The 22,084-nt window shown below is 44.0% G+C and overlaps 1 protein-coding gene across 2 annotated transcripts in view; it reads left to right on the plus strand.

Annotated features, from left to right (window-relative positions):
- Window positions 1–22,084, plus strand: part of PLA2R1 (phospholipase A2 receptor 1) — a 1,951,179-nt gene that overhangs the window by 1,026,986 nt on the left and 902,109 nt on the right. For both annotated transcript variants that reach the window (XM_069616352.1, XM_069616351.1), the window contains one exon: window positions 11,959–11,994. In XM_069616352.1, the coding sequence (XP_069472453.1) occupies window positions 11,959–11,994 (36 nt within the window). The remainder of the gene's footprint in view (window positions 1–11,958; window positions 11,995–22,084) is intronic.

Raw genomic sequence — 22,084 nt, forward strand, 5'->3', positions numbered from 1 at the left:
AAAGGAACTTGAATCTCCCGCCACCCCTCCTAACACCTGTATTAAAGACAGTAAATGGTGTGCAAACATCCAGTCAGCACTACTAAACAAAATGTCATTCCTTCAATCCAAAATTAAAGACAAGCAAAACTGCTTGAAGTCTGACAATCGTCCCACCACCTCAGTAATGGCTGCCCACTTGACCACACCTAACCTCAAGCCTTTTGCCCTCTCGCCTCTTGCCATCTCCGAGGTGGAAGACATCATCAATAAGATCAAACCATCTAACTGTCAAGGCGATTCCTGCCCTGCTCCTATTATCAAGGATTCCGCTCACGACTTAGCCCCGTTCATCACAGCCTTTATTAACTCTTCCTTTAAAACAGGCATTGTTCCAGACAATCTTAAGGATGCATGGGTGATCCCACTGCTTAAAAAACCATCCTTAGACCCAAGCATACCTACTAACTATAGACCTATCATCACCGTTCCTTTCATGCTTAAAATACTAGACTGTGCTGCATACCTGCAGATTCAAGACTATTTGGAATCTAACAATCTCCTAGGTCTAAAACAACCTGGCTTCCGTCCTAGGCATGGGACGGGAAACAGCTCTGATAGATCTGAAAACACAAATCGAAGTCCTAAAAGACAAAGGGAAATTAGCCTTGCTATTACACCTTGATCTCTCTGCAGCCTTTGACTCGGTCAATCATCAAATCTTGTGCCAGCACCTCCGTTCTGCTGCCCACTTCTCTGACTCAGCCACTGCATGGATCAACTCCTTTCTGAGCAATAGATCCATGAGGGTCTTCTCCCCCTCTGCAGCCGCTGTCCCTGCTCCAATTCATTGTGGTGTCCCACAAGGCTTTTGCGTGCCACCTACACTCTACAATGTGTTTACTAAACCGCTCTTTGATGTTCTTGATTATCTGGGTGTCTCTTACACAAATTATGCTGACGACACCCAGATACTCATCCCCATCACAGGCGACTACACAGTTGACACTAAGGCTTTCAATGACGTGTATCTGGTCATCCAGGTCTGGATGGCCCAACACAAACTTTGCCTCAATGATGACAAGACGGAGCTCCTTATCTTGGGATCCACTCAACGTCTTAATAAATTAGAGCACTCCTATCAGTCTTTCATCATTGATGGCAATGTTATCAAGGTCTCTTAGGACACCAAAATGTTAGGTATTTATCTAGACGCCTCCCTGTCCCTGTCTCGACAAACCAATGCAGTTAGATCAGCTTCGGAATATACTTGCAAACTTATTGCAGCCTGCAGAACTTTTTTGACTACACCTAATTGCATCACCTTAGCTAGAACTCTCATCATGTCTAAAATTGACTACTACAGTGCCCTCTATCTGGGGACCAGTCAGGCAAACTTGAATAAATAGCAGATAACACAGAATAATGCCATCAGAGCAGCATTAAACATTCCCAGAAACCAACACATCTCCGAGTTCAGAACCAGTCTTCATTGGCTCCCGGTCAAGCAGAGAATTTCTCTGAAAACTCTTGCCCTCACCCACAAATGCTTGACCAACAAGGCACCCCCTTACCTTTCTCACCGTCTTTCACTCCAAACATCCACCCGACCACAAACAATTGCTCAGACATACAGTCTATCGATGCCCCGATTTAAACTTCAGAAAGCGGGAGGCGCGAGCTTGCCTGTCTTGGCATCCAAGTTGTGGAACTCTCTCCCCAATACCATCAGATCTGAGTCCTCATTTAATTCCTTCAAACAGAAAATGAAATCTTGGCTCATTGCCCATATTTGACTGTGTCCTTGAATTCAGTAAGCGCCCCATAGTTACTTGTCGCCTGTATAGCCCTTTGGTCCTACCAACCTATTGTAATTTATGTAAAAAGTTTTCCTTAATTTATGTTGCCACCATGATATCTTTCTCTTGCTCATTTTGACTCCTAATGGACACATCATTGTATGAACTTGTAACTGTTGAGCGTGACCCAAGCTCATGTCTTCTGCAAACTATGTACCTGCTGTTAAGTCTTCGCGCCCTGATGACTGTGGGCCCGGCACGCGCTACAAATAAATAAAATACAAATACAAATACTTCCCTGGTGCCTCCAAGTATCAAAGACTGATGGTGCGACATGCAATGTCCTTTTCTGTGAAGTCAATTCTGTTGGTGCAATCCATATAATAATTAGGAAGTTTGCATTTATTTTGGCTCAGTGTGCTTGGCCAGAGCTCTAATAGATGAGTTTGCTGCATCTGGAATGATCCAGCAGTGTTATTTCTTTTGTTGTGTGTTAAAATACCATCTTCCACTAATGTTACCAAAAAAAGTAGATTGGGGCAGGGGTGGGCAGTTAGGGCGCCAATGAGACCATGTGGAATTCCACACACTGCATTTTGTTGCTCGCCCCGCCTCCCCTGCTCCTCCCCCCACCCACACTCTTACAATGCTGGATACTCCCCTGCTTAGTTTGGTAAGTGAAGCAGTTTTTGATGGCCAGTAAACTGAACCATGACACTCATTTACTAATTTGCACCAAACTGTCCTGAAAAAGTGCCTGCAAAACTCGAAATACTTTTTGCCAGTTTGGTGAAGATTATTTTTGGCAGCAGGGGGAAAAGTATGCTTTTAACACAAAATCCCATAAGGTTTCTTCTGGGCACCTAGAACAAAAACTACTTAACAAAAGTTTTGGGTCACAGGTTTTCTCAGCTTGACTCTTTCCACTTTACTTGGGCAGGGCGCCCCTTCCGCCAACTTCATTTTGAAATTAGAATGGTGGTGCTTTAGTAGCATCGGAAAAGTTTCAAGACTAATTTTAGAGGCGTTGCTGAGAATGCACCATTTGTTATTGTCTTCATACCTTGGGCCTTAATGTGTACTGTGAGTTCAAATGTGACATGCACCCTCACTAGGGTCAGCCAGCAGCCCAGCCCCCCAACAAACATACTCAAATACAATTAAAAAATATTTTTTAAAAACTACCTCTTCGCACTCATGCACCTCCAGACAGAAACCAGCAAGCTGAATGAGCTTCCTATTTCCTGACTGTGTGTCGCACAAAAACAAAGCCGGAAAGAGATTCTCTGCGCCGCGGCCCCTGGAAGTGCTGCTGTCAGTGTGGCAGCACTGGTGCCAGGCCATGCAACACCCAGTTCAGCACCCTGGCTGCTGACTTTGAGTCAGGCCAGCCAGTGTGAGGGACTGAGCAACGCAGGGCATCCCAGCCCTGAATGTGTTGCAGCGCAGCTTCCAGGCATCTCAGCATTATGTAAGGAGACAGTCCAAGCCTTGCTGGGCACCCCAGCCGGGCTTGCGCTACCCAATTACATAATTGATGATTGCACCCCCCCTGCCCTCCCTCCAAATGATTGGGGGGGACAAAAAATTATGCCACAGAAGTTGGGGGGGGCAAAACCCTCTGTTCCCCCCCTATAATTACGCCCATGGATGACATGCAAGATCCACATCTCACTGTTGTAAGAGATTGTACATGTTGAAAGTATGTATGTATGTATTGTGATGAATTTAGCGATGCCATCACAGCCTCCCGGGGAGAAATTCTCTCCTCATGTGGCTGGGAAAAGGCAGAAGCTACCTGATCCTGAGCCTTGGGGTGGCTATCTGAGGGAGGACCACATGAGGGAAGATGACCCTCATAGGAGTGAAATGAACTTTCTAGGTGGAACATGGTATTCCCCTTTCCCCTTAGAGCCTGACAACATCCCAGTAACTCCCTAAGAACATCCAGTCATGACGTATAGCAAAAGTCTGTCATATCTTTATTTGAAAATCTCTGACGATACTTAGACGAGGTGGAGAACTGGAGCGATGAAGATTGCTGAGGCTGAGAAGCAAGAGATGTGCTCTAGCTGTTGGGAGAATTCAATAGGTGCCGGGGCATTCAAAAGCACCAAACGTCGGGAAAGATGGAGTCTCACGACTCCCAACCCGAGACAGGAAATCTGATGGACCCAATCTGCAGCAGGGAATGAGGAAGCTCCCGATGGCGCTGTGACAAGAAGCTATAAAGTGGGAGTTTTGCTGTGTGAATGCAGTGACAAGGTGAAGCTGCCGAGGGAAGTCTGAGGCGTCAAGAGAACCGGCTAGCCGATGAGACACCTATCAGGCAAGGGTGCAAGCAACTAGGAGAACTGAAAACCTCAAAGGACACCAAAGCTGCTGAGTGATGGCGGTGAGCCCATAGAATGAAGTTGGGAAGCCAGGGCACTTCGTGGCATGTGCCGCGTGCTGAATTACATGAACCTGGTGAGCTTGAACAAGGGAGCGGGTACGCTCAGACATTTGCTGAGAGAAGGCAGATGAGAAACGGTCGAGGGCCCAATGTATAAAAGATGTCAATATCAAATGTTGGTACCATTTAACAATGAAAAAGAAGGAATGTTTTTTCATTATGATATGATATGATATGATATGGTATTTGTAACGTGCCTATACACAAGTGTTTCAAGGCGCGACGAGGCAGGGAGGGAGGGAAACAAGGGGAAGACAGACAAACGATCCTACTAGGCCAGGTGTCATTCAGATCGCGCAAGTGCAGAGGTAAGGGGAAAAGGAGGAAGTGCATTGATGGAAATCCCTGGCAGGAGAGTTTACCAGGCATGAGGAGTGCGAGTCTGGGACCCGCACTCGAACACATATGATCAAGGCAAGGAAGTCCTATCAGGAGAGTATACCAGGCAGAAGGATTGCGAGCCTGGGACCCACACCCAATTGTGTTGATACAAATCATTGAAAGTATAATAGGAAAGCATACCAGACTGACAGACTCATTCTCACGCTTGTTCAATGTTATGGAGTGTGTAGAATCCAGGGGAAGGGACTCAGTCCACCTGCAACTGGAACTGGGACATATTGTGACTAGGGAATCATTTCCCCCTGGTCCTGTCAAAAAGCTAAGAGAAGTGGAGCTGCTTCCTGACCTTGTGGAAGTCTGCTAAAGCTCAAGGGAAGAATCAAACCATTTAAGATTGTGAACTATGAGAATCTGGGAAAGGTCAAGCGAAGAGTCAAACCTCTTGATATTGTGAATTATCGAAAGCAGGGAATAGTCAAAGGAAGATTTGTACCCCTTGAGAGTGTGAATTGGATAGTACTTGAAGACGCTCAGGGGAAGGGAAGCACCCCCTCCCCTAATTCCAGAGAGTTGTGGAATTTTGTTTGTTTTCAGCACCTTTCTTTGGAACTTTATGTTGGAACTTTGGAAAAGATATGGTATGATATGATAGGTTATTGATAACGCGCTTAATACCCAGAGGTTTCTAAGCACGGACCCAGGGATCAAACCTGTGGTGCTCTGTGTCATCTTGCTTCCAAGGCGAGCACGTTGCCCCTGAGCTATTCTCTCGAGACAAAAGAGCTCTGAGTGGCCAGCTGAGATACATTTCCCTTTTCACTTTATATTGAGTTTAGCATATAAGGTTCAGGTTTGGATTTTGACACAGGACGGAGTACTTTATTTTGGGCATTCTGACACGGACACCATTTACTTTTGTTGAGGCAGGCAAAGCCCCTTTTACTAAGAAATAAAAGTCTTTGCCAACCACCAATACACCCGTGTGTCCGCGTCTTACTCCTGATTCCTTACAGCATGTATTATATATAAAGCACAAATCTAACTCAGAAGAAAAGTACTGAGTGGCAACCTGCAAGCATGTCCCCAGGTGAACCTGGGACTGGAAGTCTAATCACAATGTAAAGCATGTCCGCCAAAGGTAATCCAAAAAATAACACGAAAGTAGTCAAAAATGGAGTGCACAACTTACAAGAATAAACATCTTTTTATTTGCAAATACGGCCGGGCGAATGTCAGACAGCTCTGTATTACTGAACTGAGAACCAACTCTACACGTGCATTCCAGACTACAGTATTTAAGGCGGGAAACCTCCAAAATTAACATATTCTCTAAATGCAACATTAGTTCTAATTCTAATATTTCAATTGGCTGATCATCATCAAACCCCTAAAAAACACTATACATTAAACATTATGATTGAAATTTTCGTTTCGCATGACGATTACAAATACTACCCCACCAACATGACCTCAATTCATAGTCAGCTGTGCTCTTCAATCTCACAATGTGCTCTTCATGGTGCAATTGATAACAAAGTTCTGTCTTGATTGGATAGCGACATCCGAGACAGCTCGGGCTGTAGCATCCCACTGAGATGGACCAGTCATATAGTGAGTGAAAATCAGTGACTCAAAACTTTGTTACATCCCCTGGAACACCACAATCCCTTACCCATAATTGACCCTCTGGCCTTCAGCCCCTTGCACCTGCAACTCCCATCTTGATACATGTTGCCAACTCTGGGTCCCATCTCCTAGTTATCTTCTCACAATGAAAAGCTGTATGAAAAAGCATGTGCTCCTAGAAATAAATTCCTTCTATGTATTTGTTCTACCAAAGCACTTTTACGTCCAGACCAAATGCCCTGCTTTCAGTGGGGGTGCTTTGCTCACATCCTAGTTCTTTATTTTGGCAATGCTGCTGTCTGGGACTGTTTACACATCTCACTGTGTCCTTCAAAGAGAAATCGCTGACACCCACTAGGGATCTGATATCTATTCACTATTATTTGTTTGATGTTAAAAATGGTCTCATCCAAGGGTACTTGAATTGTGAACCCCTCCCCCCGCAGTTGTTTAATGAACACAATCATGTGAGGTACCCCTCAGAGAAATCAATCAATATATAGGTGTAGGATTCTGCTGGGTTCCCCAAGTTTGTATCAACTGAATCAGTATCCCATTTTTGACACCATGTGTGAAGAACCAGGAATGAGAGACATAGAAAAGTCTGTTTTTTGTTAAATAATAAAGGGGTTGGAAAATGTCTTTCACTATCCCTAATCTAGGAGGAATTTCCCTACCTCTACCAAAATTAAGTGGTTGTCCTGTGTCACGATGTCCAAAGCAAAAAGGTCCTGTGTTCGAAATGCTAGGCCTCACATTCTAAAAGTAACTCTAAGGTGTAAATGATATTGGGCCTCATTACGACCCAGGTGGTAAGGGGTTTACGCCAGCGTTAACAGCGCCGACCCTTACCGCCTGAGTACGAGGTCCCTTAGCGCCATGGCGGATTTAACACCTGCTTTTACCAGGTGTTAAAATCCATGGCGCTAAGGGACCATGGAGTTAATTACGCCACCGTAAGTTACGGTGGCGTAATTAACGCCTTCCCCACTTCCATTATGCCCTATGGGGCAAAAATGGGAATGGGGAAGGATAAATGGGGATTGGGGACTTACCGCCCCGCCAAGGTCGGAATGGGGCGGTAAGTCCACCAACCACCATGGCGGAATTGCAACCTTAGCGCCATGGACCATGGTGCTAATAGCACCAGGGTCCTCCGCCAAGGTCGTAATGAGGGCCATTGTCTTTGGCCTTGAAAATGCGCAACATTTTCATATCCAACAAAAAGGTATAAATCCAGCAAAAGTCTCAAGTGGTTAATATTCACTGTCCCAGGGAATGATTCCCTTCCCCAGGTTTCGCTCCCCAAAACAAAAGTTTAAAAAAAAGAACATCAAGTTCTTGGTAGACCAAGAGGATAGCTCCCTCCTCTTGGTGTCACAATCCATTCCTGGGGAAATGACTTACTTCCAAAGGTTCTCTTCCACATTCAATGTATTTCACAATCCTAAGGGCGTTAGTCATCCTTGGGATTTTCTTATATTGTTAATTCCCCACACTTGGGTTTGCCTGGTATACTGTTCTGCCAGGACTTTTGTGCAATACACTTCACACACTTGGCTTTGCCTGGTATACTCGCCTGTCACGACTTTGTTATGCAGTTTACTTCACACACTAGGGTTTGCCTGGTATACTATCCTGCCAGGACTTTCTTGCATGTCGTTTTTTTACACAACGTATGTCCAGTTCTTTTAATTTGTTCGTTCACTTTGATACACAAAATACCTAGTTTACTCTCCTGCCAGGTCTTAATACACAATGGGCATCATTACGAGTCCGGCAGTAACCGCGGCGGTAAAACCACCTGGTTACCGCCATACTCGTATTACCATTCCGCCTCCGTGACTCCCGGAAATACGAGGGCCTGGTGTCCTGGGAATCCCGGAGGCGGAATGGTGTAAATCCCCATTCCCATTGAGTCCCATGGGAAAGTGGAAACACTGGCACCATCTTGTGATGGTGCTGGTGTTTCCACGTCCGCCTGCAGGCGGGAGGTGTTCAACCCGCCAGGGCAGACCTGGCGGGAAGGTCACCTCCCGCCTGCAGGACTTGGGATCGGGCGGTCTGGAATTAACAGTGGCGGCGGGTTTACCGCCACTGTTAATTCCAGACCGCCCGACCTGTGATGAGGCCCAATGTCTCTCTGGTCTTCCCTTCTTGGTCTACCCCAGGTTGGTACTGTGGGTCCCAGGCCCCAGTCCCACTGTCTAGGGCTTCTGTTACTCTGCCTGACAGGGCTTTGGTGTCTCAACCCTTTCCCTGGACTCACTGGTTCTTTTCCTGCTGTATCTCTGCAATCCCGACTCCGAATTGGGTGCTTCGCCCACTCTCGCGGCTCTCTCTGACCCTGCAGGCACCTCCGGCAGGCTTTCGGTCCTCAGTCAGCATCCCAGCTCCCTCGGCTGTTAGGAAGAACAAATTGCTTCCTCCTGTTTTGCCACAGCCTCTGCTGAGCTTCCCTGAGAATGTCGCACATCGGGCTGCCTTCTCGCTCCTTCTTGCCAGCTCATCTTCTGCATTGCCACTGGTTGCCGTCTTCCTGGTTTCTCTGCTTGCCTATCAACTTGACAGCTTGGGTTCCCCTGCTACACCTAGCCGGTCGGATCTCCTGTTCTCACAGCATCCTCGATCTGCACCAGGATGAAAAAGAAGACAAACTCCATACTTCTCTTCCCAGCACGGTTTTAAAACATGTCAGGCCAATTGGATTCTTCAAGTTACTAGAATGCTGGTGTTGGTTCTCATTATGAGTAATCATAATTTCTCCTTGCATCTTCCTCATCCCAGTTTTTGTCATTTTGATCGTTATCTGATATTGAAGAGTACTGTCAGTAGACTTGGCAAGATGTCGAAGGGAATTACGGCAATATGCCATCAAGGCATGGGGAATTGAGGGAATATCCCTACAAGGGAAAGGGGGATACCATGTCTCACCTGATGATGTCATGTCATCCCCCCGACGTCAACTTCCCCCATTCGGTCCTCCTTCAAATAGCTGCCCCCTGGGTCAGGATCAGTTAGTGGCTGCCGTCCCATGGCCATATGAGGAGCGGCTACCTCAGGGAAAGGAGTGATGACATCATCAGATTCATCACAACACCTTTCTTCCTCCCCTACAGCTGCAGCATTTAAAAAGAGAAATTCTTCCTTCCCTAAATAAAAACCATATACACAGATGGAAACTTTACCAGAAGCATTCATATACCTTATAATAGCCTTTCAAACAGCAGGGCAGGGGGGGAGCAGGGCAGCTGACAAACAGCAGGTCCTGAAGTTAAAACAAACTGAAAGAAATCCAAAATGGTGACAAGCCTTTTAAAGACTTCCTTCCCCTGGCCTGGACTAGAAAACCAAATATCGAATCAATTTGAAACTTTAGCTTTGCCAATAGGAGGACAGTGAGTGCTTTAAAAGTTTGGCTAAGAAACTCAAGACGGTGTCTCTGGGCTGGGGCTGAGGAGAGGTGCTAGCTGAGGTAGCTGGAAAGTGCCAGGAAGGATAGCCCCTTGAAGCTGGGGAATAAGGGCTAATAGAACCCCAGATGAGATGTGTGTTTTCAGTGTTCTCTACAGTCCTAGCCCTTGAAGCTATCCTAGTCCTTCATCCTAGTTGTTCTGCTTTATCGTCTACCTTACTTCGTCCTCGTCCTTAGTCTTAGTCCTTAGTTATTTGTCCTAGTCCTTCATTCGAATCGTAGTACTTAATCCTTTGTCATAGCCCTAGTGCTACATCCTAGTTCATCTGTGTTGTCCTCCATCATCTTAGTGCTATATCACCCTAGTCTATCATCCCCGTCCTTCTTCTTTTTTCATCCTTGTCCTTCCACTTCATCCTTTTTTTTCTGCTTCATCTCAAACTAGCCTGTCATTGTAGGTCCACCTGCTTCATCCTCTATCCCTTAATCACTATTTCATCCTAGTCCTTCTCCTTCTTCCTTGTCCCTTAGTCCTAGTTCTTCCTGCCAGTCCTTCTCCTCCATCTTTTTCTGTAGTGCTATTCTGTAATCCTAGTACTTCTCATTCATCCTATTCCTTAGTGTGAGTCCTTCCCCTTCACCCCATTTCTTCTATTTCTTCCTCGCACTTCTCCTTCATTGTCATCCTTAGTCCTAGCCACAAATAAAAACGGAACACCTGAGAACTCATGTCTGGCTGTTGCTTGGTCAATGTTGGATTCATGACATCTGTCTTCCTAGTTCTTCACAATATTCCTTTGTACTAGTCCTTTGTACTAATGATTTTACTTCATCCTAGTCCTAGCCCCTTGTCCTAGTCAGACTACCTCTACGGCACAGTTTTCAACTCAGAGTTACACCTTCAACTCAGAGTTACACTTTTCCTCTCTCTCACCCCTTTCTGTATCACTTCATGTATCTGTTATTTTTCCTCCCCACCATATGTCCCCAAAACATGACAAAACAATTTTAAAGCACTCTGTTTTGAGGTTTTTTTGAAGTTTGTTTTCTTTTGTTTATCGGTCTCTTTTTCTCTTGCTTGCACTCTCCTTCTCTCATTCTCTCCCTTGTGCTTCCTCTCACAGGGGAGTGTGGTGCGAATCGGGGTGGAATTAATGCAAGAGAAGATGACGAATGAAAGACTGTGTGAAGCAATTATAGGGGTAATGGAAGCCGAAAAGATCAAATATGATATAATATGTGAGACATTTTCTTGGTATGCTTAAAAAAACATGCCCTGAACCTGAATATTGGTCTCTGTGTGGTATGTCTGCATTTCGCTGCTATGTGCCTCACTTGGTTGGAGGGTTTAAGTTATGTGTGGAACTTAAGCTCTGTTATTAAGCATGCAACCTGCAGGAAAGGACAGAGTAAAATATCTGCTTTCGCTGTTCCAGAGGTATTTAGTAGGGCATGAAAAAAGCTCAGATGTTTCTCACCTAGAAATATGCATTTTCCTCCATGCTATCAAATTATTCCTTACATCAATTATAACGAAAGTGTTTGCATGGTAATGGCTGATAAACTGTTGCTGGGTCTTGATACACCACAATATTCTCACCTTGCTAAAAACAACAGTTATCAAATAGTACATGCTCTCCTAGACATTGTTTCATGTACCATGTATGCCTAAAGTCTTTTTCTGAGTGGTACAATCCTAATCTCTGGCTCTGTATTACACACATTATATGGGATTAGACCATTCTGTTGCACATTGATATGGCCCTGGTTAATTGTGGCTTTAAGGTGTCCTCTAACATTATTGATGATGCCATGCTAGATAATATAACATGTTAAGGGCCTTTATAAAAGGCAGTGTAAAAAAAGCTCAGATGCCAATTTTAAATATTAAAAGTAAGTAATGGGACAGGAGAGGCAAATAGCTCATGAAATGCTAGTCACAGGATGAGTGCCCCTTCAGCCTGCATGTTCTTTAACCTTTACTGTTGTACTCGCCCTTAAAGGGTCCTACACAAATTCCTTTCTGTAAATGTAAAAGCCAAAACTATTGTCTTTGCTAATGTTTTCTTAAACAGAGGTAATTAGGTGTGAAATGACTGATAGTGGCACTTTTAAGCATTGAAATGAGGCTTATAGAGATATACGAACTGGCAATCCGACCTGATGTAATCTTTAAAGTACTAGCTCACACATGGGTACCTCAATAGGTTATTTTCTTTTCTCTATCTGGGGAAACATATTGTCAATTTGCTGATGTAATAAGCAATGCTGTAAAGCCGTTTTCTTACGTTGATTATGTGGATATGCCATCTTATCTGTTTTTTCATTTTGTTGTTTTACAGGGGTAATACCAAAGACACCAGAATGGCATGTGAAAGGTATGAGGAAATAATGTTCAATTTCTTGTATCTGAACGGTTTACACAATGTAAATTTGACTTTCTCTTTTACATGAGTAAGAGACTTTTCAAATTCAAATTAACCCCAGAAATATACTGACCTCATCACCACACTTTGGAGGTATACAAACAAACATCATTCCATATTTCCTTGGGCATTGCAACACTTAATTCATAAGGCAGAACATATATGCGTGTGGATATTCCTGATATAATTAAGCTGAATATAACTGTAATGTTCATTTTATTATGAACTATGTCATTGTTACTATATTTCTGAAGCCCGGCCTTTAAGCCAATGAGTGATACAGTGGATACTTCGGGGTATACCCAAATTAATTATATCCTTTTTCCCTGCTCATATGCCCTAGAATGTAAACATATGTATTCTGATGTTATGGTTAATCAGATTGTTGGTGCGTTGGTTGTTGATAGGCTCCTCTAAAGTGCCTCTCAGCAAAACTCGTACACATTTTTCTTTTTTTTTTTAATCAGCCGCATCGTCCAGAGTTCTTCATGTTGGTTTGGCTCAATGCATCTTGGATGCTATTTATCATTGAACCATTAAGTTTCTCCTTGCCATTTAACGGTGCAGAACCACCCACACGTTCATGCACTGGCAGTGACCACAGGCATGCTTTGATTGGGAAGAGAACATGATGTAGGCATCCGTTTAAACACAAAGGCTTTCAGTTGATCGTCACTCCTTGCAGCAGGCATTGCTGCATTGGGTGCAGCCTGTCTGCTGCACCTGTGATAGATCTAGGGACCAGGGTGCAATCCAGTTCTCCACTGTTACTTTGTATGTGAGTTTAAGAGGTTCTTGGCTATCAAGGTCTGGTCTAACATGGCGACATTTTTATTCCAGTGCTATCTGTGTTCCTTAATTAGATCTGTAAAGTGCAGTAGGTCGCGTCTCACTGGGTTCGTGGTTTAGCCAAGTGAAGACCACATGAACAGGTAAGTATGATGAAAAAACCCAAAAATGAGACTGCGCCCAATGTTACGAGGTAATTTAGTATATTTAGAAAAGTGCCCTTCCTGATAACACCTGTTTCGGTCTCCCTTGAGACCTTTCTCAAATCAGGGCTTGTTTCCTTAAGAGCCCCTAATAGGTTAAGAAACGTGTCTGCTCATCAGTACCCTGGTTAGATCCCTTGTGAATGGGTTCCTTTGACTCGAGGGCGCACCCTCCAGTCAAAGGAACCACGCGATTGAACGCCTGAATGCATTCACAAGGGATCTAACCAGGGTACTGATGAGCAGACAAGTTTGTTGCATCAGGAAGGGCACTTTTCTAAATATACTAAATTACCTCGTAACATTGGGCGCAGTCTCATTTTTGGGTTTTTTCATCATACTTACTTTGTTTGTTTGTGGTCAGGAAATCGTTAATGGTATACCTGTGGCATTTATTTATTGGTTTTGATCCATCCACTGAGTTTTAAATACTCTCAATTTGGGGGGTGGGAAATAAGCAGTGGAAATAAACATTGGTGAATAGATGCATCCACTGCTTTTGGTGCAGGGCTTTCATGTTGGCATTTCAAAGCTGAGATATGCAAAATGGAAAATTATGCATGCAGTATTTCTACATTCAAATGTAATGTTCTGTAGAAGACTGAAAATGCAATTCTTGTGTCTATATGTAGTAAAGATTGTTGAATATCTAGGGTCCATGACAGATACAAGCTGTATCAATACACATTCTGTACACCAAGTGTAGCAGAGGCGCACCTGTCCTTCATTACATGAGAAGAACACAGTGCAATACAAGGCCTCGCCTCCCTCTCAATAGACAAGAACATAACAGTGAGAAACTGTCGGCAATCTTCAAGGCACAGACACATTTGAGACCCTAAACCAAAGATAAAGAAGGGGTCCAACATTTTCTGAGTATGAGGAAAGTACTGCACCTACTAAGTAGGCCTACTATACCATACAGTTCCGTCATCACATGGCCCAGGTTAAGCGAATAAAATGACTGCCCAGGCATGCATCACTCGCGCCTGTCTTTTGGATTTGCCCTGATCTATTTGGCATGTGAATGCCTCAGCCTGGACAATGATTGCGCATGTTAAAAAGCCCAGGCACTATTCTAATGTACTACGTTTACGCTCGATATTGCCTGATTCACTGACCGAGGAAGTAAAGAACTACTACAAGGCCCTCACCCTGCCATAGAAACTCTGCTTTGATCACCCAGAGTTTGGAGGGCCACTCTCCCCTCCTAGACACAAATGGGACTTTCCACCAAAGTGCACTAAAAAGCTGCCAAACAAACCTGCAAAGTGACATGTAAAAAAAGGATGCCCTGGATTGCACTGAGTAAGTAATGTACTATCCAGCCAGTAAACACTTTCCCATTCCTCTTTAAAGTATTGCAATGTGTTCTGTGTGTACTCTGCATTTACTGCGAGTTACACTGGGCACCTCTGCCAATGCCAATTACATGGTCATGGTCCCTCTCTCTGTCGCTCTGAGTTCAATGAGGTCTCTCTCTCTCTCTCTCTCTCTCTCTCTCTCTTTCTCTCTCATCAGTACCTTACTGCAATGTGTTCTGCTATGGGCTGAGGTGCTGAAATATGATACCATCTTATTATAATGTTATTTGTCTATACATACCACCCCTTCTTATCTGCCTGCAGAAGAGAGAACATTTGTCTGCAGCATTCACTCCGAGAGGCATTACACATGATACATTCTGCATTCATTATGTCATGGTATGTTACTAGGTTTTATACCATGCATATCTCCCTTGATAAGGTGCAGCATTTTTCATGTCTTTCGGTCTCTCTCTCTCTCTCTCTTTCTCCTTTCACTGTCTCACTCTCTCACTTCCTTTCTTTTGTAACTTACTGTCATGTATTCTGCATAGATTCTACTTTCATTTTGTTATGTTATTTTACTGGGACTCATACAGCACAACGCACTCTTACTCTCTCTCTCTCTTTCTCTCTGTCTCTCTCTTTATCTCTATGTCTCTCACTCTTTCTGTCATTCTTATGTAACTTACTATAATGTGTTCTGCTGCCACAGGAGTAATATGCTACAGTATTATTAAATAACATCAGAATATATGCAACATGTTAACAGAAGCCCTGGGGCCGTATCTGCCTGCAGAAGCAGGACATCCTATTCATCTGCTCTGAGACCTTGCGCAGGACGCTATCCAGAGAACCCCGAGCAACAGCTGCAAAACCTTATATTCAGGACTTTAACATCAAACTGAATGATGTGGACAAACAGAACAGATAAACAATGCTTGAAACAGTGCTTTAAATCATTTTTAATCCTCCAGAGGAAGCTTCTTCAAAGCCGTGAAATATGTGTTGTGGTTCTCCAAAATATAAATGGTCAGATCACAACTTTGACGGTAGTGGCTGTACCAAATTATGAGTTTCTTGCGCCTCATCTGCTGCAGCGGACTATTACTTAATTCAACATACAGCATGCTACTCAGGAGCTGCCCTGGCTCCAGCCTGGCCTAGATAAAATGTATACGATTGTTTCTGAGTTTGCTTATGCAGCACTGTCTGTTGACATGCAGGTGCAAGCTACCAGCCTACGTGCTAAGTGTGCCCATCACCATAGTGCAAGGCCTCTAAACCAGAGAGAGAGGCAATGTCAGACACTAGAATTAGGCACAAAAGAGCCGAGCCATCCACAGCTCCAGTCCAGCCTACATCAATTCCTCCTCGAGTTGAAAGAAACTCATACCAGTTCCCAATCCCTAAAATGCACTGCATGAGCCGAGCATTTCAACCACTTGGTGAATATTCAGGGAAACAGTAAGATGAATGCTTTGGGACATGAGACCATGTTCTTCTCTGCAATATGCTTTTCTTGTTTTTCACTTTTCATTTGTTTCTCCCATGGTCTTGCTACCCCCATGGCTCTTAGACTGCTGTAAGCGCGCCGAAGTAAGTCTCTGACATGGAGGGGTCATGGTGATTATTAGAAACTTTTATTCATGTGTAAAAAGGAAAAGAAAACACTACTCGCCCTAACTAAGATGGGTGGCCCTGCCTCAACTGAAATAACTAGTGTCAAACTATCCAAAGCAAAAGTCCCACTGTCCAATGTCAGAATCCTAAGACTGTCCCTCACATCTAAGTTTAAACTAAAATAAAAGTTCAGTCTTTTCAGCCCAAGGAGAGTGATACCCTTCCCTTGGATAAAAGACAGTTCTGAAATCTTCAGACTTTAAAGAATTGGGGCCTATCTCCCTTTCCTGGCCTTGTTACGACTTCTCGTAAAGTTCAACAACTGTTGGAACTTGTGTCCCCTGGTTGCCCTTTTCAGGCTTCTTTTCTGCCCTTGGATCCCTGACCCTGATTGGCGGACCTGGTTCATTTTCACCAGATCCAATTGCACACACACAATGAGTTTGGATGTGTTTCCCAAGTGGAGTGGGTTCTTGACCCTTATTGGCAGACCTGGTTTCCTCCAACCAGGTGCTGCGATGAAGAAGAACAGCCTGTATGCACTTTCACACTGAGGTGGGTCCCAGAACCTGGTTGGCAGACCTGGTTTCCTTCCACTAAGTACTGCGAAATAACAATAACAGTCTGGATGCTCCTGCAAGCTGTGGGATCACATACAGACTTGGTTTATTCACCTGCCAAGTACTATGTGTACTGTCCAATAGTTTCACAGTTCTCTTTATATGGGTGCAGGTCCCAGACTCGCACTTCTGACTTAAATTTCCCATGTGTAGGCTCAATTCACTCTACTGCCAGGCCTTAGTATAAGCCCATGTCCAATTAACCCTTTTTCCCATGGTTTCAGGGTCTCAGACCCTTTTTTCCAAGCCTTTCAGCTCTTGCCACCACCTCCTTACTCCCCCAGTGTCTCTCCGGGGCAACTGGGCTCGGTCACAGGGTTCCGGTGGTGTTCTGGAGCCTCTTTCGCTCTATGACTGCTCACCAGTGTGTTTGGCCTTCCCGGCAGCGTGGTTGTTTCCCTGCTCACTCCCCAGGTCTCAGGGATGCCTGGAGTTTCAGCCCCCCTTCTGGCTGTATGATCTTCACGTCCTCGACCCGCCTTGGACTTTCTCTCTCCGTTCTCCATGTCCTGGTCAGCTTCCACCTTCACTCTTGGTTTGTGCTTGCTCTCCCGTTTCCTCCAGGGAGGGCTTGACACTGGTCTCCCCAGTGAAGATTTTGGCAGCTGTCACCAGCTCTCGTGCCCTTGCCGGCTGACAATGTTTCCCCATCTGTCTGGAGGGTGCATTGGTCCACAGCCCCTTCTCAGTAAAGCACAGCTTCCTTGCTCCTGGCTCCTTGAGGGGGGGATGCTTTGTCAAGTCCTTCTTTACTTTTAATCCAGCTTCTTCCAGTCGGCTGTTGAGAACCACTATAATGCATAAGGTAAGTATTGGCATACTGGTAAGCAGTCTGCACTGCTCTGCGCCTCCTCCTCGTCCCAGTACTGAGTGAGGCATGATGTTGTAACTCTCTAGAGATATTCCTCGTCTCAGTACTCTTTACTTTTGCTGGTATACAAAAGTGCATGGTATATTAGGGTAGGAGTGTAGAGGAGGAAGTGAAGGAGAGGTGGGCCTGTGATAGGTTCTCCCAATATGGTTGTCACTGGTCCCTCCCATGAAATCCACCCACAGAGTACCACCCTCCAGGGCAATATTGGGTGGTGACCTGACCTCCCTGGCCTCATGGGAAGGGGCTCCCCCTATGGAAGCAGTGACGACATCCTGGGGTTCATCACATTGCCCACATCCAAAGTAAGGGCTGAGCTCAGAAAGCAAGACTGTTAGGATAAAGTGCTGCAGTTATTAAACCCTAACCATTACACCAGATTAGAGCTGTTAAGTGCATGGTGAGTGATGCTGATGAATCATAGAAAGGGATCATAGGAAGGTGTGGGTAGAAAGAAGAGCAGGAAAAACATTGAGAGGGTGAAGGGCGAGGGCCCAGGTGTCCAACTGTTGGGAATAAAAGGGGCTATATGAGGAAACAGTGTGTGCACTGCGCCTTTGGTTTGGGATTTCTCCAGAGAAAGGATCAAGACTGGATTGGCATGAGTACAGAAAGCCTAATTTCTAGAGGAGTGTTTACAGTATTAGGCCAGGTGCTGCATTGGCCTAGCATCCAAAATCACTCCAAGATTTCAGGCCTTTAGAGAGTGGCTAAAGAACGGGTGATCAGATGAATTCAACAACCCCAATGCAAGGCCTCCAGAAAGACATCAAGAAGCACACGACTGGCCAAACCTGGTCTTTTCCATTTCAAAAGGCGGGTCCTTGAGTTTGGCATCTCATACAATTCCAAATGGTACATCCATTCTTAATTAAGGGTGTTGTTGATATGGATGTCGATCCCTTTGTCAGTTTCTCAAGCCCCATGTTCCTGGGAGCAGCTTTGAACCTTTGAGATAGAAGGTTGTTTCTTTGTTAAAACATTTGCCCCTCTCCAATTTCATCATACCTATCTGCTATACCAGGATAACAACTTTGTATGCCTGCTGTTATCTGCTGAGTTAATCCTGTACTGCAGATGAAAGGCTCTGAGTCCCTGGGATAACCGTATCAGCGAGTCATATCTTGAAGGGAAGCCTTTGTATCCTTGTGACAGTCCTATGGACCATCTAGCTTGAGAGATGTGTACATATGGGCTAATTCTAGAGGTCTATATTGTTTAACAGGTCCTCTGCCACTAGGATTCAAATAATGTTTTATGTAGCACTTGCTGCTGCTGAGCCTCTAAGCCCTGTAATAATAGGTGTTATTAGCCATTGTAATGAATCCTAGTTTATAGACCTCTGTCTGAAGAAGGGCCTTGCTGACCTTTGAACATGTGCTCCCTAGATTAGAAATAAAAATGTCTGAGGTGAATGCTGAACTTGCCAAGCTACCTCATATGCTTAATCACCAGAAAACATCCTTACTGCATGTAACCGGTCCTATTTCCCCCGAGTGAATCGTCGAACACCAATCTATACTATGGGCAAACCTCTCAGTACCTGGAGACAATGCCCAGGCCCGTTATTTTCTGTAATTAGCACATTTCTCTTCCTTACATAAACCCATTGTTTCTTGGGTAAACTGTTTCCCCATCCATATGAACCCATAGAACCTAACTGGGCTACATTTTAGCAGTTTTGTATCCCTGGGTGACTGATCAGAAACTGCCCTTAGTACAGGTGACATCTTGTATGTCCTAAATCGAAAACACTGAACTTGTTGTTCCTCTGAGTGACAGGATTTATATCACTGTGTAAGTGAATCCCAGAAACCAGCCTTCCTAGAGATAACAGAATGAATTCTCTGTGTTAGTATCATTAATCTATTCTTCAACATGTCCTTTTAATTTTATTTCTGAATGGCCCTGTACTTGTGGGTCGTTAATTCCCAGCACATCTGGCAAGGCTAATAAGTGAGGTTGGCCTATGCTACCCATGTGGGTACGTTATAGAGGAACATGAGCTGTCTCTGACTGTGGCTGGTTGAAGAGGGTCTTGTGGGAGCTAACCTTGAGTATTTAATCCAGTCAGTTTGTTCCTCACAGGTTCTTGATCACTGTGTAATATTCATAATGTACGGAACATCCTTCCTTCAGATGACCAACTTCTCTGTACTGATCCATCCTTCCCACAAATATGTAGATTATTATGCTGGGGTCACTCCCCAGAAACAATCCTTCCTACAGGTAAAGGGCCCACCACATCTTTGCTAATTATCAGAACGCATTTTTACAACATAACAATAACTTGTGTTTGCTTAGAACTTTCTAGTGAAATTTCTAATTTAAATGGTAGGTTCTCTCCTCATGCTGATCCCTGGAGCCCATTCTTTCTAGAGGTGGCAGGTTCTTTGTCCATTTGCGAATCCCCATACTGCATCCTTCCTATAGTTGACAGGTTCTTTCTCCAACGTCAAATCCCCAGAACCCCTACTTCTTTTATTGTTAATGTCCTACAGTTGATACAATATGACTTTTCACAAAAATCACAATAGAATCATTAAATTAAAACATTGTCTGTTAACAAAAATGCTGTCTCAACCTAACCACTCCTCTGGACATGCATATCTCATCCATTAATTGATGTTAATAGAAGCCTAAATTATTCAAAGAATTAATTACCTCTAAAGTTAAAACAGTCTTGTGTCCAGAGGAAAACCTCAGCCAGAACTCTTCAGTTTCCAGCCATTCGACATTGTTCACAAATCGTTCGAGAAACTTAGTTCTAAGTACAATGGTTCTTGGGCATTTTATCAGAATATGGTGCAACGTCTGTACCATAACTAAATTGCATAGCATACCATTGGAGGTAGCCCCAGGTTCTTGTTCGCGCACTGCTAACAGCTGCCTAGTAGGCAGAATCTCAGAAAGTTCCCTCTTCTTTTAGCATTTGGGAATTTCAGTAGGTATGATGGCACAATTCCCCTAGTGTTTTGTAAAATTGATAAACAATTATGTAACCTATAGTTTCATACAGCGCCAATCATTGTGATCCAATCTGTTCTCAATATTGCTCTTTCAACACCTAGTGGGGTCTCTACCAAATCATCCAGTGATCTACCACAATCATATTTCCAACACTACCTTTTGTAGAGTTATGAGATAAGAACCAGTATTCCCCTGTACCATGAGATGCACATCTTCATACAGGGTGTTCGTAGAAGGCACCTTGATCGATCTGTGTAGTTGAACTAGTTTCCAGTCTAAATAGAGGCTCAATGAGCTCATTCCGAGCTCATAGCGAAGAGAGGCCATTGGCAATGTCTGCAGTAGGCTCAGTACTTTCTTCCATAATCTGCCCTCTAGTTTTATCCAGTTCAACTTCCACGCCTGGAATTCTATGGCCATTCCATATAGTAGTGGCTGAATTACCTTCCCCTTGTACAACTTTATTAGGGGTAGAATAGAGAACCAGCAATATTTTCCTAGTAGACTTTTCATTTGACATGATCAATTTTCGCCATCAGTCTATTCTCGACCACTGGTATATTAGGGTATGAATTCAGCATGAATCGCAGGTATTTGATTTCAGAGTTTTGTACATATTTTTTTTTTCAATGGATTGCTGAAATGCAATACAGACGACTTTGTTGGATTAATAACAAGTTCTGAATAGACCTTGAGTCCATGAAATAAGCGCTGGAGACCTATTGGATTATATTCCAAAAGAAGAATGTCGTCAGCGTATGTGATCCAGCAAACCTTATGCAAACCCACTTTCACGCAAACTAGAGCCTGGTCTTATAAGACATTATTCAAATCTGCATGGTAGAGGTTGAAGAGGCAAGAATGCACCCCTGCCTCACTCTCCTCTCTGTTGGTATTGATTTCATTAGATGACCTTGGCTATCCAAACGGACCTGTACAAATGAGTTCTTATGCAAGTGTATTACTAATGAAAGGTGTCCCGATGGAATAACCCAATTACTTAATGTACACCAGAGTCTGCCTCCGTTTACAGTGTCGAACGCTTTTGACAAACCCACTGAGGCAACATATAAAGGTGGATTATCCATTGACCAAACCTTCCCCCGCATTATATTTATAATTAGGCTGTTCAGTGAGTTGGACATTGCCTTCCTGTACCCTATGTGTTGTTTGCACAGGATACCGATAGATTCAGACCCCCTGTTCTGTTCTTTGAGGATAACACTGGCAAACAATTTGCTGTCTGCATCAAGCAGTGCAATCGGTCGATAGTTTACCGGATCAGCCCGATTGCCCTTCTTGTAAAATGGAATAATTATTGCCATGCACCAACTGGGAGTATAACATCTGTGGTAAAGTATGTTTTTAAACAGGGCTAGCAGAACTGGGGACCATAGACCTTGGTTGGATCTGAAAATAACATTAGTAAGACCATTTGTTCCTGCAGCTCTTGAGGTCTACGAATATTTTATGAGTTCCGCTATAACATCTGTATGTAATGACCACTATCCATACCCTCCTTCTCTCTAAATCAAGGATTTTTGTATAGGTCATCAAAATGTTTAATCCAGTCCTCTGCTGACATTGAATTACTCTCAAAGTAGTTTTTGGGTTCCCTGATCTTTGTTTATTAGTGACCAAAGGTTTCTCGAGTGGTTGGAC

Source organism: Ambystoma mexicanum, chromosome 9 (assembly GCF_040938575.1).
Source record: "Ambystoma mexicanum isolate Mex_15411 chromosome 9, UKY_AmexF1_1, whole genome shotgun sequence".
Classification (NCBI taxonomy): Eukaryota; Metazoa; Chordata; class Amphibia; order Caudata; family Ambystomatidae; genus Ambystoma; species Ambystoma mexicanum.